The sequence below is a fragment of the Bradysia coprophila genome, chromosome X (assembly GCF_014529535.1).
Source record: "Bradysia coprophila strain Holo2 chromosome X, BU_Bcop_v1, whole genome shotgun sequence".
Taxonomy (NCBI): Eukaryota; Metazoa; Arthropoda; class Insecta; order Diptera; family Sciaridae; genus Bradysia; species Bradysia coprophila.
The window spans coordinates 8,686,275-8,710,217 of NC_050737.1; the positions used below are offsets into that span (position 1 = coordinate 8,686,275).

At 35.6% G+C, this 23,943-nt stretch overlaps 2 protein-coding genes and 3 long non-coding RNA genes across 14 annotated transcripts in view; 3 read left to right on the top strand and 2 right to left on the bottom strand.

Annotated features, from left to right (window-relative positions):
- The window catches only part of LOC119085631 (MAP kinase-activating death domain protein), a 42,134-nt gene extending 36,385 nt beyond the window's left edge, over positions 1 to 5,749 (bottom strand). For 7 of the 10 annotated variants that reach the window (XM_037196075.1, XM_037196071.1, XM_037196069.1 and 4 more), the window contains exon 1: positions 5,286 to 5,626. The gene's annotated coding sequence lies outside the window, so the exon portion shown is untranslated. Of the gene's footprint in view, positions 1 to 5,285 lie in introns of all 10 variants that reach the window. The other 3 variants (XR_005089328.1, XR_005089327.1, XM_037196068.1) reach the window with 2 other exon arrangements.
- LOC119085641 lies at positions 1 to 18,690 on the top strand. The gene is made up of 3 exons (XR_005089332.1): positions 1 to 12; positions 12,984 to 12,986; positions 18,564 to 18,690. It is a non-coding gene; the product is annotated as an uncharacterized LOC119085641 (long non-coding RNA).
- LOC119085640 lies at positions 6,825 to 7,344 on the top strand. Its single transcript, XR_005089331.1, has 3 exons — positions 6,825 to 6,938; positions 6,992 to 7,063; positions 7,121 to 7,344. It is a non-coding gene; the product is annotated as an uncharacterized LOC119085640 (long non-coding RNA).
- On the top strand, positions 14,088 to 14,913 carry LOC119085638. The gene is made up of 2 exons (XR_005089329.1): positions 14,088 to 14,173; positions 14,762 to 14,913. It is a non-coding gene; the product is annotated as an uncharacterized LOC119085638 (long non-coding RNA).
- Positions 16,481 to 23,943, bottom strand: part of LOC119085635 — a 19,927-nt gene continuing 12,464 nt past the window's right edge. The window contains exon 3 of the mRNA XM_037196078.1: positions 16,481 to 17,920. Within this exon, the coding sequence (XP_037051973.1) occupies positions 16,656 to 17,920 (1,265 nt within the window). The 3' untranslated portion in view covers positions 16,481 to 16,655. The remainder of the gene's footprint in view (positions 17,921 to 23,943) is intronic.

Sequence of the window (23,943 nt, forward strand, 5' to 3'; positions counted from 1 at the left end):
AATTTAAAAGTTGTTGCACCGATTAAGAAATTTATTCGAACGATCCGTAGGCCAGTGGCCGGATAGATGTTGGAATTTCAAGATTTTCAAATATTAATATATTCAAATCGTCTGACCTTTTGCGTAGGTTTACGAGTTTTATCTTTTTGGTAATCGTACAATGTGTCCTTTTTTTTACATTTTTCTTAAGACGAGTGGGACGCTTCAAATCCATTCTATTAATATAGTGAAAATGTCCAATTCGTAAACGTATTGTCAATAGCGTAGAGGCTTATTTTCGTAAAACTCCGCGAGTAATAGTCCTTAATATAACTTGGGATAAAAAGTTCAATAGTCGACTTTTTGTGTGAAGCTTATTGATCCGATGCGAAGCTCAGGTCAACGAACATACGAAAACGTTACTGTTTACTGAAAAATACAATTTTCGTGTAAAGATTGTTCATCTGAGGTAGTAATAGTTATTTATGTATGCGTTTTGGACGATTAAGCAATTTTGCGAGTTGTAGCCCGAATGAAGTGTAGCCCTTGTTGTGAAAAACGGTGTGTTTACATCGGGAAAAAGGTTGAAAGTTGCATTTCAAGAGTGTCACCAACATGAAAATGCAATTTCCAACTAACTAGGTAAATACAAAGTTTTTCACAGCAAAGACTTTAGACGTTTCAGCGGAGAGAATAAAAGATTATTTTCTCACATGATTTCTGAAAAAGGCATATACAATGTTGATCTTAAATAAATCGGCAACAAAGCACCGTATTGTCTCACTGGCACATTATTTTGTTGAAGCGTGTGGTATACATTCCTCGCCTACGGCTCGATTTACTTTCCCATCCGCCTCAACAAAAAAATGTCCAAGCGAGACAGTAATGTACTAATTTATAGTTTTATCGTTTTCCCAGCTGAATTTTATTTCAATACATTGATTTCTGATTATATTACTGTAAACAGAAAAATGGTTTGACTTGAGAAGCCTTGAAAAAATTTACTCTGTTTACTGAAATCAACTCAAAAACAAAATTTTGACTAATCATAACGAGTACCAAATGGTACCGTTATTCGAACATTCGATCAAAAGGTGTTAATGTGTTTCGAATTTGAGACGCTTAGGGTCGGACTGGATACCAGAAGGCGCTCCTGTGAAATGAAGAAAGCTTGTGAAGAAAGCCGAAAAGGTCTATTGAACACTGGTTACTGACCGGTTACTGTGACTTGTCGACTTTAGACACCCTGGAAAGTAGTAAAGGAGTCGAGGAATACCTCCAAATAAATTTCTAAAAATCAAAAATTAAATTTTAGATTTTTTGAATTCTATTTGGAGGTAACCCTTGACTCCTTTACTACTTTCCAGGGTGTCTAACGTTCCAGCGTGCGCAAAGGCGGCAATGTAGCAAATTCGATAAAATTACAAAGGGTGCCATTGCGATTTTCCAAGTAACCTCATAGGGCCATTCCGGGCCTGGAAACGGTCAAGGTCATACCACTAGTTGCCTAATCAATAACTATGAAAATAACGAAAATTTGGCAGAAGTGTGAAACCATAACCAACCAATCTTTTGTAAATTGTTCACCAACAAAATATTTTGCAAAAAAAGTTACACGAAGCTCAAATCTAATGTAAGATAGTAGCAGTCTATAATGTCTTGTCGAGTGTTGAATTGGAATTGCTAATGAAACGTATTCGACGCCTTATGCTGTGAATATGTACTAGGTCGTTGAATACGAAGAGTGTCATCAACAATTTCACTCGAAAATACGAAAATTTGAAAATTTAATCGTTGAACAGTTCAACTAATATAACTCAACATATCGAATAATGAAATGTACGAACAGTAGCTCAAAATTTACCCGACGACCCTATTTTCCCTAATTACACCGACATCATTAGACACAAAATCAAACGTTGATTCTATTATCGAGTTTGCCTGAAATTTTGTTAAAAGAAATAAGAAATTATTTTCTTTAGAATCATAAACCGTAAAAATTGTCAAAATGTAATAAGCTAAGCGGAAGAGAAAAAAGCATTTCTAATTTATTAATTTCGTGTGATAATTTGATAAATGAGGATATTTTGTATATCGTCAAACATAATGGATACGCCTAGGTATTTACTTTCCAGAAAAAAGCGTTATGTTTAATTCGTTTATTGCGAGGCTTATTGAAAAGAATTGCTGTTTGCGTTGTTAATATACATCAACAGATCTTTGAATACAATTTTGTTATTCGGGCATAGGAAAACAAATTTATTATATTAAAACGGCGAGGTGAGGGGTTAAAACACTGTATTCAAATTTGCGTTTGTGTAAATTTGTTTTCTACTCACAACGTCATATTTTTGCCATAAGTTCACATTATAATCAGTATATAATGTGAAAAGTTTCCGTTTTATTTGTTCAGTTTAACGTATTTATAGATCCTTGATGAATGTTTTCGGTACACATAATGTTATGAAAGGCTCGTCCGCTCGTGTATCATCAAAACGTTTCAGATGAAAATATATATTTATATTTATTGCCGTAGAACATCAAGGAAATTTGCTTAGTGCCATGTTAATAATACGCTGAATTAGACAATCAAATTTACGTTTCGAAAAATATACAGGTAGAATACCTTACCTATACCCTATTGAACATTTTGTTTCAACATAATGGATGGAGTATCCATCATTGGCTGGATTTGGGCTGGAAAGTATTATAAGGGAACGTTGCTCGCATCGGTTATATCTACCTTTTCGTACATTCGGGTTAAATGTAACGAAGGGTTACATTTTGTTTAGCGATGCTGAAGTCGATGATTTAAGAGAAGAAGGAGACACTTGATTTTATCGCTTATAAGTAATGTAACGAACGTAGACTGTAATTTGTTAACCCAAGCCGACCTGCGATATGATTCCTTTTCTTTTCCATATCACTGTAAAATCTAACAATTTGTTTCCAGTCCTTAAACCGAGAACAAATTTTTTATGTTAAGACTCTGATAAGATCGTGTGCTTTGTCAAAAAAAAACCCCAACAACTTAAAGCAACTCTAAACATTTTCTAGGTATCGACTTCTCTATCCGCTGTATTTTCTCGTGAGCCTTGACATTATGGGACTTAATTTTGAACTTTTTTGATGCTTTCCATAATATAACAAGAGTTGACAAACTGAGTATCTCTAATAAAGGTCTAAAAATCGATGATGAAACCTATCTGGTACAAAAAAATATTGTTGTTTGCTTCAGGAACCGAAGAATGCCAAAATTATCCCAATTTAAAAAAAAATATTGACTGCCCAAAGATCTGACCGAAAATTTCTTGCCCGCCTGTCCTTTCTGCCATCGGACATGGGCGGTCAAAGTTGAAATCTACCTATCACAGAACAGCATCTGCCGTAATTTGCATAACAAACACTTGATTGTACATTTTCATTCTTTTTTTAGCAATTTTAAATTTCATAAGAAACTATTTGATCCAATAAATGACGATAAATAATTTGAAAAAGAAAATTTCTTGCAAATAATTTGCATTAGAAACATTTTGGAGAAATTTTCGTGTAAAAGTAGTTTCTTATGCAAATTATTTGTTGTCATTTTTCGACAAGTAGTTTTTATGCGTTTTCTATCAGAACAAATTTGTCACTTGTTTCTTACTGATTTGCATAAGCGCGGCGCAAACTGATACAACGTATTTGTTATACCAGTCATCTTATCTGCGAATAGTGTTTCATGTAGACTATCCGCAGTTACTGCGAATAGTCTCTATGAAACACTATTTGCAGTTACTGCGAATAGTCTCCATGAAACCCTATTTGCAATTACTGCGAATTGTCTCCATGAAGCACTATTTGCAGGAACTGCAAATAGCGTGGGTCCAGTGAACAATAAGTTCTTATCCATTCAATCGATTGCATTCAGCTTCATTTTCCTCTTCCGTTTACGAGCCAAGTAGTAAAGCCGCGAGAAACGTTTTACCTTTCCGGAGCGAGCGCTAAACCATCCTCATTTGAACGATTTAGGAGTCCCTTAGTACATAATGCTGATGTAGGAAGACAACATTTTTATACAAGAAATGTTTTTAGTAACAAATGTTTCACATACAAAATTCCCTTATCCTAATCGTATCGCTGTTTTCTTATTACCAGTTTTCTCAAGGAAGTTCACACATCGATTTTTCCTTTTGTGTGCTCTTTCCAGTTTTCTTAAATCCATCAAAATTATCTCACGTATAACAGTTACGCATACTACAGTTGCCATCGTTACATTCGTAGAATTTTACGTAGATTCTCGACTCGTAAAATTCTATTCTGGGAATGCAATGATGACAATGGAATGTTTTCATTATTAAAACACTTTCAGTCCGTCATACGCAACCATTTTTTTGTCATGAGAATATTCGGCAACCCTAAATTATTGATCGTATTGACCTTGCCAATAAAATTTTTCAATAAACGGGAAGAAAATTGACGCTAAAAGGTCGGTGGAATAGCAAAAAAAATGTCTAAAAAAATTGTCTCGTCTTGAAAAACCAAAAATGATGAAACGTACTATTTGCCAAAAAAAAAAAAAGAAAACGTGCCCTACATGACACATTATGGTATCTCTGGGGGTTTCTTTTGGCAGTTTTTTTTTCTTCGCTCCATCATTATTCCGTTCACCAATCGCTGTAATTTTTTCAGAGAAATTTGACACGAAAAAATTAGGTAAACTCCCGCAGCTGCTGGAACATGAATACATCGCATATGTAGAAAACATCAGGCGAAATTACTATTCTGTTCTATTTCAACCGAACGAACTTAGCATCATCATTCCCGTCAAAAAAAGTTTTCCTTTTCCATAAAGTTTGTTTCAATGAATAGGGTTCTATTTGCCTGCTGTACAACGACGTGTACGTAAGAATGATATTATGTAAGGCCAAATTCTGTGTAACAGATCAGAGTGTTGTTACCCAATGTGTTACAATCATGAAAACATTTCCTGTAATTTAAACCCTCACTAAGAGGACTGGAAAAGCTCTCTATGGAGCAACTAGCCTAATAAATCTGTCGTATATATACTCATTTTGTCACACATTCTATTTTGTGGACTGGCTGTGTTAATTTCTGTTATTTCATTTATTTATATTGCCTTCTTCTGCTTCGTCCCACGCAATATTTGGTAATAATAATAATAATTGTCATTTCTAGCCGCAAGAACTTTCATGTTGAATGAAAAAAAGACCATAAAAATTACGAAACTAAAGCTCACAAAGAAAATTGATTTTTTTTTCTCTGCAAAAAAAAAATGGAAATCATCAAAATGGCGGTTTACTTACCAAGTCATTTTCGTTTTTCGGGGTGTAATCATATGCACTGCCATTGACATACAAATGTTTTTCATGAAACGTGCGCAACGATAAAAACACTTTATGCACACTACACACAACTAATTTCCATTTTTATCAAAATATTATTTACAGGTTGTACACATCGAGTCACAGTAATTCTTTTACAATAAAGTTTTACAACAACAACAACAACAAAATAAAAAATTATGAAAGCCCAATGCCACTGAATGTGTAGGGTTTTTCACAAAATAAAATATTGGAAAATTTGATGATGGAAAATGGTAAATTTTCGTCTGTCGGTTGTGGTAGCTCAGCTTCGACTGTTTGAAGGTAATGACTCCTGATATTGCTTTCTGTGCTTTCTTGCTCTCAATATTTGGAGATAGCAGAGAGTGTACGCAGGGACATGCGCAACGGGTGACTTGCAACGTGCTAAAAGCATGCATGAAACATAAAAGCTAACGTATATTAACTCGTTCACTATGCTCGTATAACGGCCAACGTCGGTCGATGATTTTGACACCCGTGCGAAATACACAGGGCCTATGTTGCTACCTTTTGAGTTTTCAATGCAACTGCGGTTGTTAATATTCGCAAGAGCAAAAAAAAGCTACATATTAAGCTGGATCGAAATTTTTATTTTAATTTTTCACAATTCCGGTCCATAATCATCACCTTTCCATGCATCCATTTAATGTCGTTTTGAAGGTATTTATTTCACTGTATTTCTGGACACAGTGCGATATCAACTACCTATTACATTCAACGAAGGCTAAATTTTTATAAATAAAAATCTTGCATTGACCAGAAATCGAACCCCCGACACCAAAAGGTTTCTGAACACAAAGCAGCGACTATAGCCATTCCGCTATAGAGTCACACAATTATACCGAACGTATTGTTGAAGCGTATATACTAAGCATTGACTACTCGATTTCATTCAACACGTCTCTTTACATCACATAGCAATGTGTATCATAATGCAGCCTTCTTGATCGTTCAAATAAATTTCTGTATACACAAGAATTTTGGAACAAAATGTAGGACATGTCTTGCATTGGAAAGGTGATTATGGCCCGAAATTGCGAAAAACGTTGTATCTACCACGGTAGGTATGCCGGTATTTTTTCGCACACGACGTCTTGTCGACCTCGGCTTCGCCTCGGGTCGACAATCGACATCTAGTGCGAAAAAATACCTTCATACCTACCTTGGTAGATAATAAATATTATGCACGTATGACAAAGCGGTCGAGGCTTGCCGAGCCCCAAATTTGCATCAAAGGTACACTTTTCTCAAAGCACATGGAACTTTCACAGACAATTTTATTTTTTATTCAAAGCTGACATATTTTTACTCGAAAATGTGGTCGTACATTTTTCAAAAAGGGCTCTCGTAAAAAGATATCAGCGATCAAAAATTTCGAAACGCAGAAATGTAGGCTACAATTTCAGCGTAGGCTCGGAACCTCTTAAATACATGAAAATTAGATTAGCTTGGTCAAATCACAGTAACATTTAATTTATGTTTAGTCATGTTATGTCATTACGTTTAATTTTTCATTAAAATGAGTGATCGATATTGTGATGAAAAATTGGGCTGCAATTTTTATGAAAATTGTAACAATAACGTTTGCGTTTTGTAAGCGATAACTTGTAATATTTAAAAACAATTTATAAAAGAGATTATTTCAGTTCGGATTCGTATAAAATCTTCCTGTTCGTTTTGATAATGGCTTTCGTTAATTTACCGGTGTTTATGATTTCGTAAGAACCTTGTCAATTTTTATTAAATTTTAGTGAAAAATATCATGATTCTTAAAGGACGATATTGACTAGACGCATCGTTGGTATATGCTTGGGTGTTGACATGAGCAACCGAAATTGGTACAACTACAAAAAATCGTAAAAACTACAAAATCGTTAAATTTCGGATATTCAAATGGAAGTTGGTTAAATTTAAAAATTCGATGAATACACATCATTCTAAACGAAATTAGAATTTTTTTCACGCATAACAAAAGTTTTCTTCTGTCGTTTTTGGTCAAAAGTGCTAAAGTATCATTCGCAGGGCCTTAGCTACTAATGGGCTCAAGCGGGCTGAGCCCGCTCTGGAATCTTGCGAGCCCGCCCTGAGAAAATCGGATAATCACATATTCTATTGATAGCTGATCATCAACAAGTTTCTTCTTTTTCTTTTTCAGTCTTTTTACAACTTTACTAATAGTTAATTTGGTTTGTGGCATTCACTTCACTTAAGTTTACATTGCCCAGAAAGTTCAACAACTTGAGTATCGACGACTTACTGAATGAAGTTGTTTATTTTTCGTGCTGTAACTTCAGGAAGTCGTCGTTTCCTAACAATTTAAAAAGGGAATAATCTTTTTATAAAAAGTTGAAAGATGAAGAAACTGCGACAATTATCGGTAAATTTCTGAAGAAACGGTGAGCTCTTGAAACGATGATACTTTTGATGATATCACCAGAATCCTTAGTAGCTCCTTCGAATTGTTACACATACTGGAGCTACGCGGTTCATTTTGTCAAACTATTTTATTATTGAAATAAATGAAATGAAATGAAATGAAATCCTTTTTTACAAATATATGACCGCAATAACGACCACGAGTGTGTTAGATTTCAACAGCAAATAGATCTGGTTGTAGTAGTTTTACATACTCTGATAAACTTATCAGTTTATGAAAACTTCGTTAAACTGCTGACTTTTCTCAGAGCTGGTCAAATGACTACAACCAAAATTAATTTTTATTTACAGCTGACACATTCGTGGTCGTTATTGGTGTCGTCCATTTTTGGAAATTAATTCTGGTAGAAAGATATCATAAAAAATGAAATACAAGACAAACAAATGTAGGCTACGATTGTTGAATTGTGATTTATCACCATCATGTTACTTTGTATAACATAATTAGAATGGTAAAGAATAACTGTGGTTATTGTTCAGAGCATCATACACTTTGTATGATTGTGTCTTCTAGTTAGTCCTTTACATGTTATCATCGAATAAAGATCACTTGTTATACATCGTTCATACAGAGTTTGATTTCACTCTGTTCAACAACAATATTAGCTAAGCTTCGATGCCTCTTAATGCGATCCTTTTTTACCACATACCCGTTTTAGAAAGAAACTGTATTTACAGTTTACAGTTTAAACTGCTCCCACAATTATACATTTCGCAGACCTGAACCGATTTTTAAGTTTTTAGTTTAAATAAATCGGGTAAATTGTAACCTCGTGTTTCTCTCGACGAACAATGTGTGCAAAAACTAATGCTCAAAAATGTAGAAATTAAAATTGACATTCGAAAAAAGTGACACGACATATGATATATCTTTGGTCAATGATAGACGTGAAGTATGTGCGTAAAGAACACGCGAAAAATTTCCTTATATATGGAAATTTTTACATTTTGTAAAAAAAAACAACAACAGAGAGATACAGTGAACGACATCTCAAATGTCTCACTGTCATTTTTTTCAGAGAATGTCATTGTGAATTTGCAATGACACAATAAAATTCTCAGAAAAATTTGACAGTGAGACATTTGAGAAGTCGTTCACTGCACGAAAAATGTGACGGAAAAGATTTTGCACAAGGAAAAAATTGTCGGTTGTATTTCCGCAGATGCTTGAGAAGAGGCCATTTTCACCCCAGTAGACTGGACGGTATGTAACTAAGCTGACTAAGTTTCCATTTTCCGTGAGTTTCCAAGGCAGGGAATTGGTTTTAGCAATATCCTAAAATTTTCATGGTAATTATGAAATGTTTGGGAGTTTAGGTTTGAAAATTTTTTCGCTGCGCGGCAGTCCTACGATTAAGATTATTCATTCATTCATTCATTTCATTTCAAAAAAATAAAACAACAAGTGACCTGCGTAGCTCCAGTTTGTAACAATTCTAAGGAGCTACTTTATTACACATTATTATATTATAGTTAAAGTAGAAAAATCCTAGTCATCAAGTAACATTTCATTCATTACACAAATTAATACAAAACTAGGATTGCAAGCAAGGGACAATTTAAACATCAAAAGACTGATGGTAGCATGCAAGTAATTCAAAATTTCATTAAAAAATAAGTAGACGACGGCGTTTCATTTACTCGATCATGGATAAATTAAGAGTTTCTTTAGACTGACGGACGAACCAACAAGTACGCCTTTAGTGAACGACAAAACTGACTGATGTTAAGAGAATTTCTAATCATTGGCGGAAGGCCATTGAACAACATGGGACCAGAATAGAGCAGGCATCGTTTGCCGTAATTCGAAGAAATTTTAGGCTTCTTGAGCAAGTAAGAATGCCTAGTGTTATATCGATTGAGGTTACAAGAGAATTGCAGCGAGTGATGTTTCAGTCCATTTACACAACAAAAAACGAATTTACAAACTGCAAATTCATACATACGCGGCACGGTCAGCATCTTCGGGAACTGCGTACTAAACAGTTGCTCAGTTGGGTACCTCGATGGCAACCGGTGGGTGGCCTTGAGCGCACTCTTATGTAATACATGAAGCTGTTCGATCAATGATTTCCTGGCGGAACCCTAAACTCCAACGCAATAGGTCAAATGGCAGTGAACCAGAGGCGCGGACTACGGTCTTGCCGCGAGGCTCGGGCAACACTATGACCAAATTAGTCGAGGCTGAGCAACACTATGACTCGACGACACAATAAATATCATTTTTATATCAAAAATGATTTAAACTGTAGAAGAAAACGAGCATGTAAGTCAAAAATTCTCGCTGCGTGGCATTTCACTTTAAGAACAATTCCAACGTTAGCTTCACTACTTTCTCGGAATTCTACATAATTTAAAAGAAATCCTTCAGTTCCACACGATAACTCGACTAACATCTTTTTATCGCTGTTCTAGTTTTGTAAGAGTATGTTACAACATTAGGAAAGTAAGTGAGTCATTACATGACAAATTTGAATGTGTGTGTGAGTATATGTATTCAAGTGTGAATGTTTATGAAACAAGAGCGTTAGCAAAGTTTTTGAGGGACCGTATTGAAACGAACTTTATCTTCATCCGAATTTACACTGGCAGCACAATTAAGAAAAAAATCGCTCGCTACGCTCGCAATTATCTTTTATTCTTTACAAAGCTTATGGTTCTTATAAAGAAGTTTCGCCCAATGTTCAAAAGTGCCCAGGACACGGCTGTTTATCGATAATTAAATTTTACAAAAGCATCAATTAATAAAACATCAATTTTCGATCATACAAAAAAGCGACTTTTTTGGGCAACAAACGAAAATACTCCGCAATAATGAGCAGGTCATCAGATAGATCAGAGACGTTCTGAGCAACGATCGCAGACGAGACAAATATATTCGTATCGTCAGCAAATCTGAAGGGAGCAGAATGGATCGGTAGATTGATAAAATCGTTGATGAATACAATAAAAAACAAGGGTGACAGAACGCCACCTTGCGGAACACCGATCGTCACATCGATCAGCTGACTACTAACCCCGTTACACACCGTGAACTGTTTCCTACCGCTCAGATAACTCCTTATTAAGTCGTGTGCAACGCCTCTCACCCCAGCACGTTCCAACTTGGCGAGAAGCAGGTCGTGAACAACTGTGTCAAACGCCTTGGAAAGGTCGATAAACAAACCAGACACGACCTTCTTGTCATCCATGTCCTTATTGATCATACTTATAAGTTCCAACAAAGCGGTCTGCGTGCCACTGCCGTCTCTGAATCCGTATTGACGCACATTAAAGAAACCACAGTGATTGAGAAATCCAGTGAGCGCTCGCTTTATAATCGTTTCTAAAATCTTATTGACAGCAGGTAAAAGCGATATTGGCCGATAATTTCCTACTTCAGACTTCGAATCTTTCTTGTAGACCGGAATGATCTTAGCAATCTTTAGGTCATCGGGATATTTTCCGTAGAACAAACAGAGATTGAAAATGTCACACAAAAATGGTGCAATGACTGCCGAACAGCACTTCAAGGAACCGACTGATATACCATCAAAACCCGGTGCCTTATCTACGTCCATACGAGAAATAATCGCGCATACCTCATCGTCGGTCACAGGATCCAAAAAAATGGATAATGGATTCACCGTCATAGTACCGAATTCTTGTTCTTGTTGGCTAATTCTTCACCCACTTTTGAAAAGAATTTATTGAAAAACCCAGCCACCTTTCCTTCCTCAATGACCGATCCATTGCTCTTCAACGAAATTGTTTGCTCTTTACGCTTCGATCTACCCAACAACCCGTTTATATTTTTCCATACACTCTTCGAATCATCACAGTCGTTAAACAAGTCTTCATAATAGTTCTCTTTGTATTGAACTTGGTACACGCCCAACTCAACCTTCAGCACGTCAAGCTTACGATCCAAATGAGAGTGATACAGCCGTTTCCGAGCTTTTTTCTTTATCTTCCTTCTCAAGTTGTCAACCTTCTGAATCAGGTACTCAAGGTGCTCATTCATAAATGGGCAATTCAAATGCTTCCTCTTAATCTTAAGTGTCTTAGTTGAAGAAAATTCAGAAATTACTGATTTAAAAGAAGAAGCAAAGAAAGCGTACAACTCGTTAACATCATTAGACTGTGGCACATTGCTCCCATCGAAAAGCTGAGACAGCTTAGAGACTATTCTCCCGGAATCAACAACAGTCTTGTTGATATAAGCATACTTATCACTCGCCGGAAGCGGTATGGTAGATTATTAGTTTGGGAACCAAGTTCGATTGTAAACTTAAGAAGCTAGCATTATATTTATGAAAATTGACTTTTGGGCTTCAGCCCGCCCTGAAATTCGGTTCTAGCTACGGCCCTGATCATTCGACAAATCTAAAAGAAGCATTTTTATCGAAACGTCTTTCATAGTTTTTAGAAAAACTGTCCTGATGATGAACAAAATTTCGTTTTGAAATCGATATATGCAGTTAGAAGTAGTGAAATTTAGCTAAATTTTCTTCAGCTGTTTTTCAGCTGATCCACACAAACAATCAAAACTTTTAGCCTAGATAAAGGAAAGTTACAGTGAGCATGTTAGTTGAACATTAGCAGTCACCACTACCGACGCAGACATGTCATAGATTTGCCATAGATTTTGACTTATTTCACCCAACTTCCATTTTATAATATTTTTAGCCCCGTACGAAGTACTGGGGGCTTATAAGATTAATATGCCGTTTGTAACACGTCGAATTGGAAGCAGACAGTAAGGGCAAAGCATTTGGTTATGTTCATAGATGACGAATCCGCAATAAAAAAAATGTCCGTCCGTCCGTCCGTCCGTGACCCCTCTAGCTTGAGTAAATCACAACCTTTTCTCAAAATTCTTTTTTTCCCCGATTGGTATCGACAAAAGTAAGGTCAAGTTCGAAAATGGGCATGGTAGGGTCGGCCCCTCCAGAGCTAGGGCCCTATAGGTGTTTTTCAGTCTTTCCGCGATATCTACCGAAATACGCACGCAATAGCTGCTTGTGATATATCAAATGAAAGGTATTGACGAGTAGAACCAAGTTGCTGAACATTGTTTTTGGGTAAGATGCAACGTGGGCTTGTTGGGAGGGCTCAAAGGTCGTTACTCGGCCCTAAGTGTTTTTTGCACATATATCGAGTAAATCTCATCCGATTTTGCTAGTTTTAGTTTTTTATGGAAGGTAATTGAATACCGAAAAGAACGTGACGAAAAAAGTTTCAAATTAGGGCCCTTGGACTGAGGCCACTACTCGGCCCTAAGTGTTTTTTGCACATAAATCGAGTAAATCTCATCCGATTTTGCTAGTTTTTGTTTCATTTGAGAGATAATTGAATGCCGAATAGACTGATGGCGAAAAAAGTTTCAAATTTAGGCCCTTGTATTAAGGCCGCTACTCGGCCCTAAGTGTTTTTTGCACATAAATCGAGTAAATCTCAACCGATTTTGCTAGTTTTTGTTTCATTTGAGAGGTAATTGAATACCCAATGGAAAGTTGGCAAAAAATTTTGGGTTTCTAAAATAATGTCGTAAATTGTTGGTTTTATTTGAGAGGTACTTCGTACGGGCTTTCGTAATTGCGCTATGCGCAATTTAAAAAATGAACAGTTTCAGTAAATTTGACAATGCCCAACTTGACTTGCATTTTGGTAACAGACGCATTAGAGGGTTGTAGACGTATTAGGGTTCCGGGCTTACGGCTGCGGATGTATTATGGTTACGGACGAAATAGGATTACGGGTCGTACGGGGCTAAGTCGCAGCAAACGCTCCGACTGTTCTGATGCCTTGTTTTTACATATGTTAGTTGATTGTTGTCAAACTAGGCATACCCTGAAAGTACTTTACCTCAGCAAACCCACTCACATTCAGATCGCATAGCGGCCGTAACATGATTCCAAAAAGCTCAAATTTACCCCAGACGAAACGGGTCCGATTTCAGTAGGTGGTTTTCAAAAGAATCACCTCTATGCGAAAACATGATTTTTCGATTTTCGTTCAGATTCTTTAAGAAAGTTCAGTTTTTTTTTGTTTGACTATCATTAACCGGCTTAAATACCTATCGAATGAGGTACAACTTAAGAAACTCTTGGAAGTTATAAAAATTCCGAAACGTATTGATGCAAGGGCTGAGTTTCTGATTTCTCTATATAAAAATATAAAGTAGTTTTAAAAAGCGTGACATGACTAATTTTATAAATCGATTTTTGTTTATACATGTAAAATTATTTTTAACAAGAATTATACCAGAACAATCGATTATCGTGCTGTTAAAATATAAAAATATGTTTTTCTTCTCCTTAGTCCACTATTCGTTAGAAATTCAAAGAAGATGTTTCGTCTTATCTTCCTTATTGTTATTTTAACGCTGCTATCTTTTATGGCAATTGTGAGTAAGTAAATGAATCTAAAAAACGGAAAGTAGTAGGGAGATTACGATTTTCACTTATAGTTGACGTAAGACTTGAAAATTGTAAGTAACCTTTCCATACAAAGTAAATGGAGGGAGTAAAAATAAAGTTCTCGTAAAATCCTACATTCAGGCTTCTCACTGTCCCAGTGAGGAGAATTTTGTATGAAGCTGCGAACTGAGAAGTCTGAATTCGTTCGGCTTAGGCTTTTGAGAAGTTTCACATATTTTTTTTGTGAAGTTAGTTGTGAAGTTAGTTGTGTTAAGTTTATACACGTTTCTGTCACTGGTTTCACTGGAGAGATCTGTAAGGCATGTTATAAATCTTTCAAACTCATCTCAAATATCACTGAATGGAAGAAATGACACGCTGCAGTTATGTGCATGAGAACGAATAAAACTACAGAAACAAACAAATCATAAAAAAAGTAAAAACTTATCGTGAGTTTACCTTAAAATAGTCGACCCATAACTTGTTACTTAAAACGACGTACACTTGGTACATAAATAATTATAATGAGAAAGCAGAATGAACATTTTTGAAGACTTTTTGCTTTATTATTGCATACAGGTAATGGTTTACTAACATTCAAATTGTCGCATGTGAATGTCAGACCATATGCACTAAGACCAGGCTTTATAGTACGGTAAATAAATGGAATACAAAAAGGCATTTGTGAAACTCTACAATCTGATATTATAATAAAGATTTGAATCCATTCATTTGTCTTGTTGTTTGAATTCTAATTAACTTCATTCAAATCGAGTCGCCATATTGCATCACTTGAAATCAATTTTACTGTCGCTGCAGATGCCTTCCGCGTTTGGAAGTTCTTTTGTTCTTGAAGGATCTTTTGATTCAAGAAAAAAAGATCTTCCTGTTTGTTCCTCTGTATCACTTCCTATTTCATCGAGGAGTTGGTTCACAATATTCTTATATCTGATTGATCATGTAAGAAATTGGTGAAATGCAAAATCACAGTGGAGTTGAACAAAACTGAAATAGAGTCGCGACACCACCTCTGATTTTTTTTTTATATTCTTATTGAGGGACTCGAGTACTGTAAGGAACCACATTCAGTTCGCAAAATTTTCCAGCCGTTTCGCTAGCTATTCGTGGAAATTTACCCTAAAAATATGTGGAACTCAGCTTTAACTGACTCCAGATACACGTAATTAATGTAAGAATTGCTGCAAATAACTTATATTACTTATTTATGAAGAATGCATAACAATTCCACTCATTCTAAAGGAACGGGCACTGGAAGATAGATGATAAATTTTGCTGCAAACAAAATGTCGTAACAGATACTTGTTGTGAGGCTGGTATGGCGAGTGTGGTATCGTTGTAAAGCTTAGACTGCAGGCTGATCAGGCATTATTGTTTTGTTGCAGACGGTCAACCTGTGTATTGCAGATGAGTCCTAGTTTCGCCGTGGATGGTGAAAATAAAATTTTTCAAATATTGTACAATTCAGTCAAATTTCTCTCTTCATCTTGGACATATAACCATTTAAAAATGTCGAATTTTCGACTTTAGCTGGCTGTAGCTACGTGGTCAAGTTGTCGAGGGAAGCCATTTCAACACGAATTAGCTTAGAATAAGTCCCTCTATCCGTTGCGATAACAATCTGTATTCAAATTGACTCGTCGGTCCCGCACGGCCATGAGTGCCGGTTCTCCGAAACGGCTGGAAAATTTTGCGATCTGAATGTGGTTCCTTATAGTACTCGAGTCCCTCAATAAGAATATTATAAAAAAATCAGAGGTGGTGTCGCACTTCCATTTAATCCATTAAATCCATTTAATCCAAAAAAAAAATTTTAGTTTTACCGAAATAATTAGGCTACCCACCTGAAAAATTTATAAAGTAATTGCAAAAATAAGTTTTCACGATTCCCAGCTCGTTTAAGTACTCGTGAGGTATAGGAACATTTTTTTTGTTAAAAATGGTATTAAATTTATTTAATCCATTTAATCCATTTAATCCACTTTACACCAAAAACTCCTAAAAGTGGATTTTTTCGCTTTTTAACTTTGTAGTATGAGTTGTAGTACGTGGTTCGATCAAAATCAACAATTTTTAAGACTTTTACAGTATTTGGTAAAATGAACTTTTGTCATATTTAATCCATTTAATCCAATTTTTATTCCATTTAATCCATTAAATCCATTTAATCCATTTAATCTAGAAGTGAGTCACCCCTCGGTGTCGCGTCTCTATTTAAGTTTTGTTCAACCCGTGAACCGTGACCGTGAAATCATAAATAAAAAAATCCACTTTCCCGACTAACTCTTTTTATTGACTTCACCAACACGTAGGTTTATGTTATTATTGGCGTTGTTAAGTGGTCTCAAAAAGTTGTCGAGATTGTAAAGAAAAGAATAATAAAACATATATTTGGTGATGGTAGCATGAATTCGATCGAAATTGTCGGTTCATATAATTCTCTCCCTGTTGCGATTTAAGTTTGGCTAGACATACCAAATGGAATCTTAACGGAACTTTCATCAAAGCATCTGAAGAATTCCTTCTCAAGTTCATTAGGATTGGCGATGAAATCTTTAATTTTAATATCGGCTACACATTCCTGTGCATATGATGATTTCAAACAATCTTCTACATTATTGAAGGTGTAGTGAAAATCGAGGAAGAACGCACTTTCCAGCTTATATTTATGCAAAGACATAGAACTTATGGTATAAGGTAACGAACCTCCTCCTTCACACGTATAATGAAGTGAAATTGGAACGCTTTTGTCGTCAACATCGTAACGTATTTCATATCCAACTAATATCGCAGCTCCAGGACCGTGATAGCTGATCGTTGTTCCAATAGAGTATTGGTCAAGAGGCTCACTCGAATTGCTATTTCTAGTACCATTACCTTCTTCATTCACTGAAAATAGTCCATTATATTCTAATGCTCCTGTGTATAGTGGAGGACCAAGATATCCCAGCTTCAGACTCATCATTGGACCCATTCTCCATATGGCTTTAATTTCATTGTCTTCAAATTCAACTTCGATATTAGTAGATCGAGTGTCAGCTATATCCAAAGCAATTTCTTGCTGTAACGTAGAGCACGTAAATCCGGAAGTAAATCCTATAACATTTAAAGCATCTGGTGTCATATGTTTTTCACTGTCCAAATATTCGATATGCGATATCGTACAGTCCTCAGAAACCGGCACATTTACATATTTTACTTGAATAGCATTAACAAATTTGTCCGCCCAAATTCTTATTTCGACGGGTCTTCGTCCCTTTGTAGCATAACATGCGTCTTTAAACGTCTTTATAGCAGTAGTTTTTTTTCGATTAAAAATATGTGTCTGTTGGTCGTCTAAACGCACAGTATCGTCGCTGTGATTGTAGCTAGGTTCATTACGATATTGAATTTGGTCAGTGGAATCGTTTTTATTCACACAACGAACTTCTAAATCACTGATATACTGGCCGGCTGCACCCTGTATGTACTTTATATGATCGTTTGAATTTTCGCATTTCAATGTTTTTCGTTCTCCAGTGACGTCTCCAAAAGGTCCAACATCAGTCACACCAAAAGAAGAGTTGCACTTAAAAGATATTGAATGAAGACGCTGACCCTCCTCATGATCTCCGTACGTTACAGAGATTTCAGTAATAATTCCATCCCTAGGACAAGTAATGGCTTGTACTTTAACCTTATCTTCGTATCCATGTATAGCAGTCCATTCATAATCGCATGCTGAAATATAGAGAAGAAAAGATAGATAGATACTGAAAATAAAGACCGCATGTGTAATGATATGACAACAACTTTAATACTGATTGATTAACGCTACATTACATTGTACATTAAATTAGGGTTGACCTATGTCAATTTTCTAAACTACTCCCCTACACATTTTAAAAAGTCAAAAAGTACATATTTAAATTATCAAATAACTCGAACAAGCATTAAATGAAAATCTTTAATACTCGAAAATACGCGAAAATGAGTAACCACTGTTGCAAACTCCATCCATCCTTCAGTACTTATCGAAAGGACAGTTAGACGACATTTTAGAGGTTGCGAAAATGGTTGACGGGAAAAATCTCCGAGTGTATTATCGTTGCAGCGGCGATAATATCAGAAAACGATATAATCGTCCGGAAAACAATAATATCGTCTCAATATCGTTTTACGGGATAAACAATAATATTGTTGCATGAAACAGTATTATCGTCGCAAAAACAATAATAACGTTTCATTCAACGACAATATCATTTCACGTGTGATATTATCACTGCATAAATGATAATATTGTTCGGCGAATGAGAAATTCGTGGAATTCGTCACTCGTTTCTGTGCTGCTGGTGCTTGGAAAATTTTTTTCCTAAATAAACAGCCTGAAGATGATCGGTCAAACCGGTCGAATGCACGGCAGTATCAACAAATAAGTGTTTTCATTTGCGGTCGATTGTGTAAGCAACACAACAACTGGAGGCCCTAACACCATTCCCCCAGCCAAACAATAATATTGTTGCATGAAACGATATTATTGTCCGGAAAACGATATTATTGTCGTCTGATACGATATTATCGTCGCTCGGACGATAATATTGTTTGACGGGTGATAATATCATATCAGAAATGATAATATCGTTTCTTGGGCGATAATATCGTTTCACTGGTGATATTATCACTGCAGAAATGATAATATTGTCCGGAAAACGATATTCACGCCGTAGGTGCGGTCGAAATTCAAAATGGAAAGTGCGGAGGTCTTTCTAACGTAGCGTCATTTTCATATACAATAAAGCGTTGAAATGTATTTTTCAGTTCATTTTTTCATCGAATCGTTCACTTAAATTTCAAATTTTAGGCACACTTACGGCGTGAATTATTGTCGTCTGATACGATATTATCGTCGCTCGGACGATAATATAGTTTCACGGGTGATAATATCATATCAGAAATGATAATATCGTTTCTTGGACGATAATATCGTTTCACTTGTGATATTATCACTGCAGATTCTGCAGTGCAGAAACGATAATATTGTTGCAAAAACAATAATATCGTTTCAATCGGCGATAATATCGTTTCACGAGTGATAATATCGTTGCACTGACGATATTATTGCCGATTAGTCTAGTCGATAGAACGTACTAAAACTTAGGTGTGAATATTTTTTTTCTCGCATCGTCTAATAATTAGTTTGTGTAATTCATTGCACATGAAAAGCGTTTTAACACGCCTATTGTCCCGGAGCGAAGCGGAGGACCGCAATGCGAGCCGGACGCCGGAACGGTGTTGGTAACTAAGGTGTTAATTTGTTTTCTCTCGTATCTCGAATTTATATGGATAATATGAAACGATATTATCGTCGCCGAAACAATAATATCCTTTCAACGATATTATCGTCGATTGGACGATAATATCGTTGCTCGGACGATAATATTGTTACAGAAAACGATATTATCGTCCGGAAAACGATATTATTGTCGTCGTTTGATACAATATTATCGTCGTTGAAAACAATAATATCGTCACAACGACGATATTATCGTTCAGGAAATGATAATACACTCTGAGATTTTTCCCTAGCCCGCGAAAATGACATATAGCTTATAATAATACACTAGGCTCCACGTTTTGGGTGGATCAGGTCCCTTGACTGACTGAATGATATTTTCTCAAATGATTTTAGTATTTGTAACAAAAATATCATAGATTGATCTTGCTCAAAGCAGCTCTTTGTCTTATTTTGTCATAAATTGAAACCAACTTTCAGACAAAGGAACTTATTTCAACATTTTCGTGTGAACGTGAACACGGCCCTCGCTTCGCTCTGGCCGCAAAGTTCACACTGGTCGATTTTTTTTCTAGCATAGACAGCGTCACACATCATGGGCGCGCGTTAGCATAGCGCCCGTGACGCAAATCCTATTACTAGAAAAAATTTCAAAATTTTTTTTTTGTCGTAGACTGCAGAACCATATATACAGCAAATATTGAAGTTCTACAATTCAAATACAAATAACTCCAAATTACCATTAAAAAAACTAGGCGTCCGTACGAGTTCAACGAGCTATCACACGTTCTTGCAGCTTAAAATTTGGCCACGCAAGAAATCTTCCAAGAAGCCCCATTTCCATATATTTTGGTCAATTTCAGTACTTTAAACGAAATGAAACAAGGCATCAGAACAGTCGGAGCAGAGCCGGATAACCCATGGGCAAAGTGGGCCCGGCCCAGGTCGCTGGGAAAATAGAGCACTTAGAAATTAAATTTTCTCGACAATTTCACGTTCAACATAAGTCATGCACAAATCAACGTCGATTAAAAAAAATCGCGCTCGCTTCGCTTGCGTCTGTACATTACATTCTTGGGGTAAATGTGAGCTACAAGAAATGCATATATACATCTAACTTGATATTTTTGAATAATACACGCACATCGACTAACCCAAGGCTGTTCGTATTTGGTTATTTAAAGCGTTTTTTTGATGGTCCTGCTTTAGAAAAGTTGAACTTTGAGGCTTCTGGCTGAAGACACTATAAATAATTTTCAATAACCATTCCATTGCTTCATTTTCGTCAGCCGCCGGTGATAGTCGGATGATGGAAAGCTTTTAGCTCATGAGGAATTTTCGAAAATTTTGTAAATTCCTCATGAGCTGAAACCTGCTCATGATCGCCGGACAACGGAAGTTTGGAACAAATAAAGCAGCTGGAAAAGCTGCAGAACAAATCCGTTTCCGCCCATTAAAAATTGTTCATGGCATATATTCGCGATTTTTTTTGTCGAAATCCAAGGCCAATTACCTGTGCATACTTCCAAAACAACTGAGGAAAGTACTTTAAAGAAATTTTACGTCCTAATACGTCCGAATCATCTGCCACTTTGTGACGCAACATTTTTTTGGTAAAATTTTGTTTCTAGAATTTCTTTGGTCAAATTTTTGCTGTTACAGTTTTTGCGTACAAGCGCAGAATGCGTCATCAGTTGTTTTGGAAGTATGCACAGGGACTTGCGTCACTTTTACTCTTTTGAGTGTTTTTGACTGATAAAGGTCTTTTCGGAATACGACACAGATTGTTACTACCGTATTTTCCATTAACGAACTTAACCCGAATAATTTCAGTATTTATCGAATAAAAAAGTTTTTGGAAAGCTGTCGAAAATTACTCCTAATGTCATAGACAGATTATCTGGTTATTTTTTTGGAAATCCGTTAAGAATTACTCGAGATATCGTGCTATCAAGTGACAAGACAATTTTTTTTGAATATCACAGATTTCCATCCGTTTAAGTCCATCTTGGAACTTAACCTAAAGTATTTAATTCCCCGTCGAATAAAAACGTTTTTAGAAATCCGTTGAGGATTACTCAAGTTATCGTGCTATCAAGGAATGAACAAAGTGTGACAAACATTTTCTGTATTTAAGGTTTTTGGTCATACTTTCATGTATTTTCAATCATAGTAGTGTGACATTGTGTGACATGTGACAAACATTTTAGAGTGCTTATCTTCCGTAAGACCATTGACTTTCAGTCAAAGGAAATAAGGTACCGGTAAATATTGCAAGCGTTATGTACTTGTGTGTATTACACAAAACACGGGTGCAACGACGTACAATATTTACTGGTACCTTACAATGTATACGTTTTTATACGTTTTCGGTAAACGTTCACCGCACAGTTTTGCTATACTATATGAAAAATATTCGGAGTCTTATGAAGTCACAGTGTGTTGAGATTTCCATTGGTCGAAGTAGTATAGTGTTCATGCTAGGAGCAGAGCAGTGGTGACCGCAATCTAAATCTCTTATAATGCGGGGTAACAGACTCGGGTAATTGACTACACACCCTTAAAGGAATTTCCGGAGTATTCGGTAAGTAATTCACACAGTCGAAATTCAAAATGGAAAGTACGGTGGTCTTTCTAACGTAGCGTCATTTTCATACAATGAAGCGTTTAAATGTATTTTTCCGTTTACTTTTTCATCGAATCGTTCACTTAAAATTCAAATTTTAGGCACACTTACTGCATGAAGTGTAATTGATGGAAATACGAGAAATTGACCGGAATTTGCTGGAAATACGTTAAATTGTAAGGAATTGAAAGTAAATAAGGATAAGTATGATGATCGGAAATTCCTGGTACTTTTTCCGATCATCATACTTAGTCTAATTTACTATCAATTCGCTTAGAATGTATTAATGTCTTTCCAGTCAATTACTTATAATTCCATCAATTTTACATATTCCCAGTCAATTAGTCGGGAAACAGCGACTTTTTGTAATTTATTTGGACAAAAAGGCTTATTTTAAGAAAATAATTCTTCTACAACACAAAGTTGAAGCATTATAATTTGATCGATTCTATTCATTTTTAAATAATTGTAGTTTGCGAAGAAATCATTTCGAAAACATTACAGTATAAAAGCTTACACATGCGCATTAGAGCAGTTTACTGGCGGTATACCTGTGGGTAATCCGTTCAAATGCACGTGTCTAAGCTTTTATACTGTAATGTTTTCGAAATGATTTCTTCGCAAACTACAATTATTTAAAAATGAATTAAATGTGTAGAATCGATCAAATTATAATGCTCCGACATTATGAAAAAAAAAACACAATTTTATATTTTTAAAGTTGAAATGAAAATCCACAAAACTCACATCAAATTTATACAACAATCGGCAATGTTATAACACGGCTCCGATGTGCCTTTGTTATTGTTTGTGTGTGTTAGTAAATGAAAGTTCTAAACTGTTCTAAAAACAGTCTTTTTGAATATTGAAAAATATTGAGAAGAAAGTCGCACGAAATTATTAAAATGCTTTTTAAATATTTGTGAATTATCGTTAAAAAAAATCTGTAAACGGAGAATTGTTCTATTTTGTGTAAAGAATGTAAATAAATTATAAAAATTTTGTCTGTTTCCCGACTAATTCCTAATAATTCCATCAATTTCACGTATTTCCAGTCAATCCCATTTAATTCCATCAAACGTATACCCAGTCAATTCCGGTCAATTTCTTATAACTCCATCAATTTCTCGTATTTCCATCAATTACAATTATTTACCGGAGTATCAGGGAAGCTGCAACATAGCTGTTCCAAATTTTAGTTTCACCGAAAGCGTTTCAAAATAATCTGTTCATTACAAAACGCTCCTTTAACTTTGACTTTAGTCTCTATTTGACACTATATTTATAGTGAGTCACCAACTATTTCCTACAAAACAAATTTGTCGCAATGTAATTGAATAATATCGGAACATATAGTGGAATTATTTCGAAAATTCGTGGAATTGTAGAAATTAATTGGAATTATAGGAATTAGTCAGGAAACAGCAATCTTTTATAATTTATTTTGATAAATAAATCTATTTTCGGATGATACTTCAACAACATATGGAAAAAACGCAATTTAAAATTTTTTTAATTGAAAGGAAAATATACAATACTCACATCAAATGTAACGTAGCAACAACTACAATCGGCTGTGTTATGACATGGCTCCGATGTGACTTTGTTATTGTTTTATGTGTTAGTAAATGAAAGTTCTAAACTGTTCTAAAAAAAACAGACAGTCTCTTGTTGACAGCCTTTTTGAATATTTAATAGTAAGTAATGCAAACTCATTAATAGTATATTACTTCCGAGGTTCCAAGTTGTGTATTTGATAAGTGGGGTGTTACAGCCCGACCCGAAGGGGAGGGCTGTATTCCTTACTTGTCAAATAACAACTTGGAACCTCGTTAGTACAATGCT